The sequence below is a fragment of the Sardina pilchardus genome, chromosome 24 (assembly GCF_963854185.1).
Source record: "Sardina pilchardus chromosome 24, fSarPil1.1, whole genome shotgun sequence".
Classification (NCBI taxonomy): Eukaryota; Metazoa; Chordata; class Actinopteri; order Clupeiformes; family Clupeidae; genus Sardina; species Sardina pilchardus.
In genome coordinates, this window is record NC_085017.1 from 2,635,709 (window position 1) to 2,648,208 (window position 12,500).

The 12,500-nt window shown below is 47.2% G+C and overlaps 1 protein-coding gene across 1 annotated transcript in view; it reads right to left on the bottom strand.

The window, feature by feature from the left end:
• ptprua (protein tyrosine phosphatase receptor type Ua) overlaps positions 1 to 12,500 on the bottom strand; it is a 222,329-nt gene that overhangs the window by 32,763 nt on the left and 177,066 nt on the right. The window contains exons 13-17 of the mRNA XM_062528958.1: positions 12,173 to 12,209; positions 6,672 to 6,810; positions 4,681 to 4,710; positions 3,849 to 4,009; positions 1,805 to 1,992 (exon numbers count right to left, since the gene is read on the bottom strand). Of these exons, the coding sequence (XP_062384942.1) occupies positions 1,805 to 1,992; positions 3,849 to 4,009; positions 4,681 to 4,710; positions 6,672 to 6,810; positions 12,173 to 12,209 (555 nt within the window). The remainder of the gene's footprint in view (positions 1 to 1,804; positions 1,993 to 3,848; positions 4,010 to 4,680; positions 4,711 to 6,671; positions 6,811 to 12,172; positions 12,210 to 12,500) is intronic.

Here is a 12,500-nt window from a genome sequence, read left to right on the forward strand (position 1 = left end):
ACACACACACACCTAACTTTAACAAAGACATCACACTTGCACCTTTGCAGATAACCCATATACCTGTACATAAATAAGACATATGCTCTCTCTCTCTCTCTCTCTCTCACACACACACACACACACGCACGCGCACGCACGCACGCATGCACGCACGCGCGCGTCTGCACCTTCACTCTCACTCATTTCACTACAAACGTGGTCCTTGTTATCTGTGTCCATCACCTCATTATGGCTGAAGGGCAGCTCTGGTCCTCTGCTACCTCAGACCAGCACCCTCAATCTGATGCACTGAACCTCTCTCCTCTCATGTCTCCTCCTCTATCCCTCTCTCCTCTCCTCTCCTCTCTCATTTCTCCTCTCCCTCTATCCCTCTCTCCTCTCCTCTCTCATTTCTCCCCTCCATCTCTTTTCCTCCCCTCTCTCTCTGCTTAAGAATTCTGCCCAGAACAACTCAGAAATCGATAACACATCCTAGCTCACTCTGACCATGAGCTATACACTCACAGAAAGAAAGTTATTCATTCTCTCTCTCCTTTCTGTCTGCCTGTCTCTCTCTTCCACACATACACACCAACACACATACACAGCCATCCTTGCACACACAGCCACCCTTACACACACACCACGCGCACACGCACCACGCACACGCACACACACACGCACGCACGCACGCACACACACACACACACACGCACACACGCACACACGCACACACACACACACACACACACACACACACACGCACACACACACACACACGGACTCAGCCACCCGTACAAAAACAAAACACACTGCAAAGATTTGTTGAATGTTGCTTGTGTCTGCACTGAATGTGAATAATTCATCAACAAGAAGAACAGCAACTACAACACAGAGCCTGCTGGCACATCGTCCTGCCGAGGGCTTGATCAGTGCTGTGGCTCATGGGAAATGGTTTGATAGCCCATCCAACCCCCACCACCCCACTCTTAACCCCACTACACACACATCTGATCCCCCTTCATGGGGAATAGCTGGAGACGAACAAGGCGGGGAGGAGGGGGAGAGACAGAGAACGCGATCTGTCTGAGTAAGACCTGTTTGTCTTCTCTAGAGATCAGGCCAGTGAAGGCAGAGGTAGAGTAGGGAGAGAGCGCAGGCCTGGGCTCCTCAGGGGAGAGGAGGACGGAATGGAAATGCAGCAAGATGAGTGGGAGCACAATGTGAGAGGAGAATGGAGCATCTGCATGAAACCTCACTACTACCACAGACAGACACACACACACACACACACACAAACACAAACACATGCGCACACACACACGCACACACACAGACAGACACCACTGTGGTGAAATTATGATGCAACATTCATTGATGGGTTAAGGGCAGCCTCTCGTCTGGGGGAGATCTCAAAGTGTAAACTTTCATTCGGGACAAAATAACATTAATCAAAGTTAATCTGTCTCTTTCTTATTCTCTCTCCCCCTCTTTCACATTCCTCTCTCTCTATCTCTCTCTCTTTCTATACCTCTCCCTCTCTCTCCTCTTTCTCCTTCTCTCAAATTTCAAATTCAAAGGCGCTTTATTAGCATGACTGTTTGGTACAGTGTTGCCAAAGCTACTGTTACAAATAACACAGGAATATCAATGTTTATACAACGTATAAACGTGTGAGCACAGAATAAAAAGGAGTCTCTTCATATTCTCCCTCCCTCTCCTACCACTCTTCTCTCTCTCTCTCTCTCTCTCTCTCTCTCTCTCTCTCTCTCTCTCTCCTACCACCCTTCTCTCCCCCTCTCCCCCCGGGTGGGTGTCTCACCTCGTACTCCTGCTTGAAGCCGTAGCCCTCGGAGGTCTTCATCTGGTTGATGTGCTGCAGGAGGTCGGCCACGCGCACCGCCGGGTGTAACTGCCCCGTGTGGTAGGGGGAGCTCTTGCGCCGGCAGTGGCGCCGTGGGGAGCCGCCCAGCAGGCTGCTGGACTCGTTCACTGAGCTGCGCTGCTCGTCTGGGAGAACACACACACACACACACACATGCACGCGCACACACACACACACACACACACACACACACACACACACACACACACACACACACACGCACGCACACATACACACACGCGTACACAAACACACACAAAAAAAGTCGCAAAAGTCAACATTATATGTGAATATATCACTCCCTGATATAAATACACCCAAATATTACCTCTACGTCTATCTAATAAAGTTTCACACATTTCCAATATTCATAATTTTTTTTCACCCACACTCTCTTTTATCAACAACATATCAAGTTCAAATTCAATCTGAGGTCTCTTCACTGCCTTTGAGCCATATTCTGATGTTGTAGTAGACCTAGATCAAACTGAATTAAATTACACGTGTGCTGTTTTTACATGTTTCGGTGCATGTGACACATCACGTGTATCGCGATTCGCGGGGATATAACTAAATAAAGACATGTGGAACTACTCACATCATTGTAAGCTAAAAAAAGATATTTAGGTAACTAACCAGTCAAAATGACTTTAAAAGTAGCTAATCAATGATATTTACAAGGTCTATGAAATGCGGAGGCTACACTGGGCAAGTAACTGAAGCGTTCTATTTGTAAAGCATAAAAAATGGTGTTAGAGGAGTTGTCTAATTTTTCCGAACCTACGCAGCGCTAACACGTCTGGTAGGCAGTTTCACTGATTACCGTGGAGGCTAATTGTAGCAGCCTATGGAATGCCAACTAAGCGCTTCAGATAGGTGCCCCGCGTAGCCTCCTGTCATAGAGTAAAATACATGTGCTGCATGAGGGGTGGGCTTGATAGACTCTTAGCCTTAATTAAGGCCATACTAATGCATGAGAAATGAAGAGGATGAGCTAGCTGTGCTAGCGCGGTGCCTTAGAGCCATATGAAGATGCATACATTAGCGCGTGCCCATCACTAATGAGGGTGTTATGTAATTAACACACACAATGCCTGGCTGCTGCTGCTGCTACCCCCACACGCTCAAGAGTGTGACTGAGCGGAGCTGCCTTGATTGGATCAGTTTGAAATGCACCCTGCCACCTCAAGCTCCCCAAACAGAAGCCGGCAGACAGACAGACGCACGCGCGCGCACACACACACACACAATGCCGTTTGTCCCATTCTGCCCTCCACGTCGTCATTCCATGCTTACAAACCCACATGTACGCATAGCACACACACAAATACACTTACACAAACACAAACACAAACGCATGTGCGCACAAACAATGTTCAGGCAGAGGAGGTGAGGAAAGGAGGAAGTGAGGAGAGGAGGTACAGTAAGGAGAGAAGGTGAGGAGAGGAGGACAGGAGGTTAGGAGACATGAGGAGACATGAGGAGACATGAGGAGAGGTAGAGAGGGGAGGTGAGGAGAGGAGGAGGGGAGGTGAGGAGACTGAGGAGAGGAAGAGAGGGGAGGAGGTGAGGAGACTGAGGAGAGGAAAAGAGGGGAGGAGGTGAGAAGAGGAGGTGAGCATAACAGATGGACCCACTGCACAGGAGGAGGATGTTTACGTTTAACCTCCACGAACATCATTCTACTGTGTGGGTGTTACTTTTTCTCTCTCTTTCTCTCACTCTCTGTGTTTATGTGTGTGTGTGCATTATGTAATGTGTGCATGTGTGTGTGTGTGTGTGTGTGTGTGTGTGTGTGTGTGTGTGTGTGTGAGTGTTGCACTGTAATTGAGAGAAACTCTCCAAATGGCATAACTAATGAACATCAACACTCTGCTAGATTGATTTACAATGTGCTTTCTATACACCTGCAGCAGGCTGCAGGCACGTTTGTGTGTGTGTGTGTGTGTGTGTGTGTGTGTGTGTGTGTGTGTGCACTCACTGCGTGTGCTGCCGTTCGGCATGTCCATGAAGGAGTGGGCGGTGCGCTCGTCCTGCTGTAAGGTGCTCTGCTCCGTCATGCTGCAGTCCAGAGAGCCCAGCTTCCTGGTCTTCTCCTGACGATACGCCATCGCCGCCTTGTTGATGTTCACCTTCTTCCTTCTGCCAAGGAGACAAGGAGAGAGAGAGAAAGAGGGGAGAGAGAAGAGAGAGAGGGAAAGACAGAGAGGAGAGAGAAGTGAGAAAGAGGGAGGGGAGGGGAGTAAAGAGATTCAGAGGAAGGAAAGTAAAAAAGCAAAAAGACAAGAAAATGACAAACGAGAGAGAGAGAAGGATTTGGAAAATACATGGTACGAAAATGGCGGCAGAAGCCGCAGAAATCAGAAAAATGATGATAGATCAGGCAACGGAGGCAGAAATGGGGAGAGAGGTAGAGAAATAAGGCAAAAGAGAGAGATAGAGGCACAGAGAGAGAGCTAAAGGGAGCTCAGTCAGAGGAGGAAGGAGACATGGGGGGGAAGAGGAGGAGTAATGGGGCAGTACAAGAGTACAGGAGGAGTAAAAGGGGAGGAGAGGAGGAGTAATGTGAGAGTACAAGAGGAGTAACAGAGGAGTAACAGGGAGAGTAATTTGGGGAGAAGAGGAAGAATAATGGGAGAGTACAAGAGGAGTAACAGAGGTGTACAGGAGAGGAAACGGGGGAGTAACAGGAGAGTATAGGAAGAGTAACAAGGGGAGTAACAGAGGAGTAATGGGGAGAAGAAGAGGAGTAACAGGGAAGTACAGGGGGAACACAGGAGGAGTGACAAGGGAGTACAGGAGGAGTCACTTACGGGTAGTAAGGGTAAGAGTAGAAGTCCCTTCTGAGGAGCATGCAGAGAGAGAGAGAGAGAGAGGGAGGAGGAGAGGAGAAACAAAGAAAGGAAAGGGAATTTAAAGAGAGGGCAGCAGACAGAGAGAGAGGGAAAGAGAGAGAGAGAGAGAGAGAAAGGAAAGAGTATGTGAAAGAGAGATCAGGCAGAGCTGTGTTGGTTAATGATGACTACAGTACATACTTGTTTAAAGCATACAGTATGAATACGGATCCTGTTAATGAGGTCAAAGGTTAGTTACCGGCTTAATGATACACGGACAGGTTTAGTCACGCTGTCTTTTTTAGTCCCTGCATCATTTCATTCTTCTTCCATTTTTGAACAAATTAAAGTCTAAAAGCTTAACAAAGACCTAGCTGCTCATGTCTAAGTTACACCTGTCAAATCCTGGTAACCACATCAAGCACGATGTAAAATCATTTTAAATCTCCACTTTTGATTTCCATGGCCAAATTATACTCTCTGTAGGGATCAGACAAATGCTTGTCAGACAAAGAACATCCCTATTTCACAGACGCACGCATGTACCACACACACACACACACACACACACACACACACACGCGCAGGCAGGCAGGCAAGCAGGCAGGCTTGCAAGAGTGAAAAACAAAACCACTTTAGTCTACCACTAAGAAAGAGACAGGTGGCAGCTGGTCTTGAACAAAATCACAATCTCACCTCTGCCTCCTCTCATGAGACCCAACAGTGGAAGCAAGAGAGAGAGAGAGAGAGAGAGAGAGAGAGAGAGAGAGAGAGAGAGAGAGAGAGAGAGAGAAAGAGAGAGAAATCCCTTTCTGCTCCGAGGCATAATAAACGCTTTCGTCCTGGCGAAGGCTTTTATGTGCATGTAATCTAGCGGGCAGCGGAATAAAATGGCCCTTGATGAGGCGCCACACATCCAGATGGGCTCGGATTGACCAGATGAAGGCACCAAAAGCCTCACCTGCCCCTGGGGGCCGATTCAGCATGCAGGTGTGGGCCACAGCCCTCCTATGTGTGAGTGTGTGCCAGTGCATATGTGAATGTGTGAGTGTGTGTGTGATGTGTCTGTGAGTATGTGTGTGTGTGTGTGTGTGTGTGTGTGTGTGTGGGTGGGTGTGTATAGGGTGGTGTGTGCCACATTCTTTCCAAATGGACTGCATTTTTCATGAGATGCCTAATAGTGGAGAAAGCAGGCAGGTTGATTGGACCTTTTTGTGGAAGGGGGCAGTTTGGGAGAAAAAAGATATTTTGTTTTGTGATGCATGTCTCCATCTGAAGACTGCTGGGACATACAGCGCCTTTAGACTGGGTTGTATGTACTGTGTGTTGTCAGTGAATCAACTTGTCAACTGAATGTTGAAGAGCTAAGGGCCTTTACACACAATAAATTCAATACCAAATCGTCCAAATCCTTTGTTGTCCCTTTCTTCTGATGTAAACAAATAAACATGTATTCCTCTATGTGTTGAGCTTTGCCTCTGGTGCCTCCAGCTCCCTCATATAGTACCTTTTATTAAACATTACCCCTCTCAGTCCTCTGTGGTCTCTCCCAGCAAATGAATACGCTCAAAACATCTCTTGGCGAAAACAAAAACATTCACATCAGGACATCAGAACATGCGCACACATACACACACTCAATTCTTCTGACTCTACAGGCTGATTCAGACCCCACTGGGCATCCAAACAAGCCCAAAGGGAGAGTAGAAGCAAACTAATGAGCTTACAAGGGCCAATCTCATGATTTCAGAAATATAGTCCAAAGACTTTAGCTTGATACACAAAATTAACCTTTTCTCTGTGACAAAGAGACACAGTTAAAAACACACTGACACAACCAGCAAGAAGGCCATCGCAGTCTATCTCTTACCAGCCATATTGGTGAAACCTAGGTTGAAACCAACAGCCTACAGTAGATGGATGCCAGATCAATTTCTTAGAAAGCTGCAAATCTGGGCAGTGTAGCTTACCCCTTCTTGATGATGATGACGATTGCTCCGAGCAGGAGGATCAGGACTACCAGGCCGCCTGCACACGCCCCCAGGATCAGGCCCATCTCTTCAGCATGCTGCGAGACCTCTAGCGCCCTCTTATGGTCTTTACAGGCCGCTGGGAACGACACAGAAAGGAGGCAAAAACATTAGCTTTACATTCACATTGATTTATTTACTGGATACTAAACAAGGTTCAACAGAAAACCCAGCAAAAGTAATTTAGAGGAACATGGCCATGGAAATGAGCTTATTTGTTGTCTACCCCAGTTTGAGACACTGTTAGCTTAGCTTAGCATATCTACGGGTCTACAGTACCCTTTTAGCTATAGGCTAGCCATAAGACAACTGAAATAATCCACTTCTAGCAAATACTGAGCAAGGCTAGCCTTGAAGGACTAACTGTGGAGAATAGGAATATGCTTCTACATTTCAAATCAACCAACAATTACAGTAGCCTGTTTGAGTTAAATGACAGTTAGGGAAAGTCGAAAGGCTGGTGTAACTAACTGAGCTATTTTATTGGAAGGTTAAACTAACTGGTCTGTGCAGAACCACTGACCAAAAAAATAAGCATATTTTTAAGGACCATGGAAACGCATTAGGACAACTTCAGCCATGCTAGTCGCCAATAGCATGTCGTCCACCTGGTGTCACGTCACTAAATTACACGATCATTCCATGTTCACCCATCACTGATCACTTCCTGTCTGAATGTGGTTTCGGGATCAACTGTGGTCAGTCCTTATACCGTCTATGCCAATTGTTAACTCTGAGTGTGGGCATAGCAGCTTAGCATTACATAATTATCATCAGCCAGTCGAGGCGTAAAATTAAAGGTGCTGGGAGGGTATGGATCTGTTCTCCTTCAGCCGTAACCATGGTATTGTGTGGATGGGAGAAAGATGGAGAAGTATTGGGAGGAGGGTTATCAGTGCAAAGCTGGTGATTATCCAGGCATGGGGGAATCACACCTCAGTACACTCAGAAAAGAGAAGCAAAGAAAAAAAGAGAAGTAGAGAAACAAAAGAAAGAGAAAGGAAGATAAAGTGTCAGAGAGAGAGAGAGATATGGTGAGGAAGCAAGGGAGAAAGAGAGAAAGACCAAGAGAGAGAAGAGAGATAGAGAAAGAGGATATATCGGAAGCAAGAGAGAGAGAAAGAGAGGGATCGAAAGAGAAAGATGAGGGAGAGAGAGATAGAGAGAGAAAGAGGAGATATTGGGAGAACGAGAGAGATAGAGCAAGAAAGAAGAGAGATGGGTAGGGGGTTGCTGCTAGAGTAGTCCAGCACTGCAGTAACACCCATTCAGCCAGGTACCAGACTGACTGTGCATCTGTGCAAACAAGGTAAATCACCTACCAGATCAATCACACACACACACACACACACACACACACACACACACACACACACACACACAAATCATAAATCCCTCGCATGAAGCCAAACAGTCTGCCAAAACCTCTAGTCCAAACCAAGTCATGGCTGACTCTGCCTCGACCCTGCCCCCCTACCCCCCCCCCCCCCCCCCACACACACACACACACACACACACACACACACACACTCCTCCCTCCCCACCACCATTCAGTGGCATCCTCTCTCTCTGGGCTGGGGGCGCGAGCAGAAAGTCATTTAGGACATGAGCAAGCGTGGGCAATCTGTCTGGATGGGGCACACAGAGGAGCCTGGCACCCAGTGGCGGCCACCAATCACCCACCACTGCACCCACCATTCCAGCGGCAAGATCCAGCAGCTGCGAGCTCTGGGCACTGACAGCCGTGTGTGTGTGTGTGTGTGTGTGTCTGTGTGTGTGTGTGTGTGTCTGTGTGTCTGTGTGTGTGTGTGTGTGAGAAAGAGAGAGAGAAAGAGAGAAAAGCCGAGTTAATAGATGGACCCTTATTTAGAAGCCCATTCTCTGCATCCAACACATGATTCTCGTTCTCCTTCCAATGTTTGTATCAGGGCCAAAGAGCCTGCGTGACACCCCCCCCCACCTCCCCCACCCAGATGAATGTCCTGCCTGTTGCCCCACCAACAACCCCCCCCCCCCCCCCCCCCCATCTCCACCCCTCCCCACATCTAACCAGCCCGGCTGCTGCAGAGAGAGAGAAAACACTGCCATTTGGACCCAAAATAAATACATCTTGGGGGGAAAAAAATATCCACACCATCTGTGCGAGCGTTAAGTAAAAATTCCCCGGTCGGTGGAGATAAATGAGTGTGAGATGAGAGAATGAGGCATTGGGCGCGAGACATAAACAGTCTGCTCGGATCGTCCACTCCGGCCTGGGCGAGGTCAACGCGTCCGGTTCAAGTGAACGCTCTGTTGTGGTTATGGAGTCCATGTCCTTCTGGACGGCCGTACGGACTGGATCTGCAGATGCTATTCTCTGCTGGCCAACTCATGCGCCCACACAAACACACCCGGTGAAGGGCTTCCCTGAGACCAAATGAAGGAGAGCTGAAACAGCGCACTGAAGGGTGGCCTCACTCAGAGCCTGCTGTCTCTCTGGCTTTCCCTTCAGTGGCGCAGACACAGACACCAGAGAGGGAACACACTAGATTAAGTGGAATGGCAGAGAACTGAAACTGACTAGTCTTTACCACTCTTTGGCTTGGACACAAACACACACACACACACACACGCACACACATATATACACACACACACACACACACACACACACACAGACACACATAGACACACACAGACCCCCCCCCCCCACACACACACACAAACACACACACAGACACACACACAGACACAGACACACACACAGACACACACGCAGACACAGACACAGACACACACACACAGACACAGACACACACACACACACACACACACAGACATGTAGACACGTAGTCATACACACACAGACACACACTCTCTCTCTCTCTCTCACTTTCTGTCTGTCTTGTGTGCGCTTTCTCTCTGGCCAGTCAGAAAGGCAAACCTGTTCCACCGCATGACTCATATGAAGTCTTTTCACAGAGCTCTCCACAAAGGAAATAGGTTACACAAAGAACTGCCCATGGAACAGTTCAACATGACACAGAACTCTTCAGCACAACCCTGCTCAAAGGCTGATGGGTAATGGGATGTGTCAGGGCCAGAGGTGGTGGAAGAGGAGGAAGAGGAGGATGAGGAGGACGAGGAGAATAGGGGACGGGGGAAGAAAGAAGCTGGAGGTCAAATAAGAAAAAGAGCAATAAGACGAGGAATAGAAAGAAGAAGAAGAAGAAGAAGAAGAAGAGGAAAACATCAAAATAAATAAACAGAAGAACCAACATAAGAAAAGTAGAAGAAGATGTACAAGAGAAAAAGAAGATACTCTGTAAAAAAAACAGCAGGGAAAAGAAGACGAGGAAGAAGAAGAAAAAGAAGAAGAAGAAGAAGAAGAAGAAGAGAAAAAGGTAAAAGAAGGAAATATCAAAATAAACAGAATAACATAACGTAAGAAAAGTAGAAGAAAAAGACAATATACTATATAAACAAGGAAGAAGATGAAGAAGAAGAAGAAGAAGAAGAAGAAGAAGAAGAAGAGAGGAGGAAGGCTATTGGTCACGGTGGTGTAATTAATGAGACATGGCGAGGGCTCCTGGGTGTGACAGCAGGCTAAACGCCAGTAGTGTTTCTAAACGCCAGCAGTGTTTCTCTGCTTCACGCTCCACATCAACCTGCTCGGGCTAATTCACTCCGAGATGGACAGAGGGCTACTGAAACACGGGGAGACGGAGGAGAGAGAGAGGGGGGGGGGGGAGAAAGAGAGGATGAAGAGGCAAAGAGGCAGGGTTAAGGGGGAAGATAAAAAAGACTTCTCGGGGAGCAGAGAGAAGAAAAATACAAAAAGATAGGAGAGCAGGACAGGGAAAGTGAAAGAAAGTAAACTCCAGACATATAGCAGGAGAGACAAGCAGAGAAAGAGAGAGAGAGACAAGCGAAAAATGAGAGGAGGAGAAGGAGGAGGAGGGAGAGGAGAGATGGAGACCCTCCAGTAACACACTCCACGGCCCCCAGCTCTGGAGATGACAGAACCTATAAATACACAAAAGCACCTCCCACCCCCCCACACACACCCACCCCTTATCTCACCCCCCCACTCCACACTCCACCCCACCCCAATCCCCATCACCACTTCAGCTGCAACTCCAACTCAAGTGTGGCTCCTGCTCTGACTATAAAAGGGGAGCAGGCTTTGATGTCACCCGCTCGGAAATGAGGAAGAGGAGAGCAGAGCACAGGAAGGAATTCCATTTTTATTGTGCCCCCCTTTTGAAGGAGGAGAGACAGAGGAAGAGGAGGAAGATGACGGAGAACAAAAAAACAAGAGATGGAGAAGAAAGTGGAGAAGGAGATGAAGGAGGATGTGTGTGTGTGTGTGTGTGTGTGTGTGTGTGTGTGTGGGTGGGGGCATCTATACTCTATATAATGAGACAAAGGATTCTCATCAAAGGAGCGGGATGGTGCTGGCAATGCCTTTAATATCAGAGGCCTCTGCTCCTCCAGAAGATGACTGCCTCTCCTCTCTCTCTCTCTCTCTCTCTCTTTCACTGTCTTTTCTTCCTCTCTCTCTTCTTCCATCCTTCCACTACCTCTTCCCTGCCTCTGTCTATCTCAGAGCGAGAATCAGTCACTTCAGGCCTTTAAAAGCTGACAACCAACAGGGTCCTCATGGTCTTTCTGCCAGAACCCTTATTTTTTAAGAGGCACTGACTTCAGATCAGTTTTGGCCCCTTACTCATCTTCTTCTTATGCCAGAACTGTTCTAGGTTCTAAGAACACTCTTGTAGCTATCTGTTTGTTATGCAGCTCCAACCATCCAATCCTGAGGGATTTCTCACAAAGCAACACCAGGAAGTCCACTAGATAATTAAACTGACTCAGGCCTCATCCACAAGGGAAAGGAAATATTTTCAACACAATATTCTTTCCTTTTACAACTTGGATAGAGCATGCGTAAGTCTAGCCAACTCTGACCAAGTTTGTGTCAAACTGGCAGAAGGTATGAAAAGTTTCTGTTCTGAAAGTCGTTTAACAAAAAAAAGTTGAGTTTTAAGGCTCCTAAAACAACGGCATCATATGAACGAAAGGTCAAAAAGATAAAAAAAAAATTCTGGATTTCCCTAAAACAAAGTATTCATTGCATTCGCGTGAATACCCTCAATACATAATACAAAAATAGCACTTTTTCGCTGAGCCATGAGTTCCACATTCAGAAGCAGAGCTACCTGGTTAACCCAGACATTACGCTCTCTGGAAATAGCCCCTGAGGGCTCCTAGTCGCTAAAGCTTCTCTCACAGTACAGAGAGAGATCACGCCACGATGAGATGAATGGGGAACATGGCCTGAATCCCTCTATTACACTACAGCCCGCAGAGGAGAAGAGATGAAAAATCAACTAGTGAAGCGAAAATCAAAAAGGAGACAGAAATACCTTAAGGCACAAGAATATACTAAAAGTCAGTGTTACCTTTGCGTGCAATCCGGACGCAGTTGATTCTGGTCTCCTGCAGAAAGAGGAGAAAGGAAAAGGTCAAGGCTAATGTTAGCATGGGATTTTAAAACAGCTATTTACTCAAAACATCTGTTTACTGACCAAAAGTAATGCACGATGCTCAGTACAGGCTTGTTGTATGATTGCTATGAGACCTGATTTTTTGTCTGAGAATGGCACTCATTTGAAAAACGTTTTTTGAATGTATTTTAACTCACAATACAGGATAGTATGAGAGTGACAGGAAATGAGTGATGGGGTGGGACCGGGAAATGACTCGGGTCAGAACCTTGTCTCCATGGAA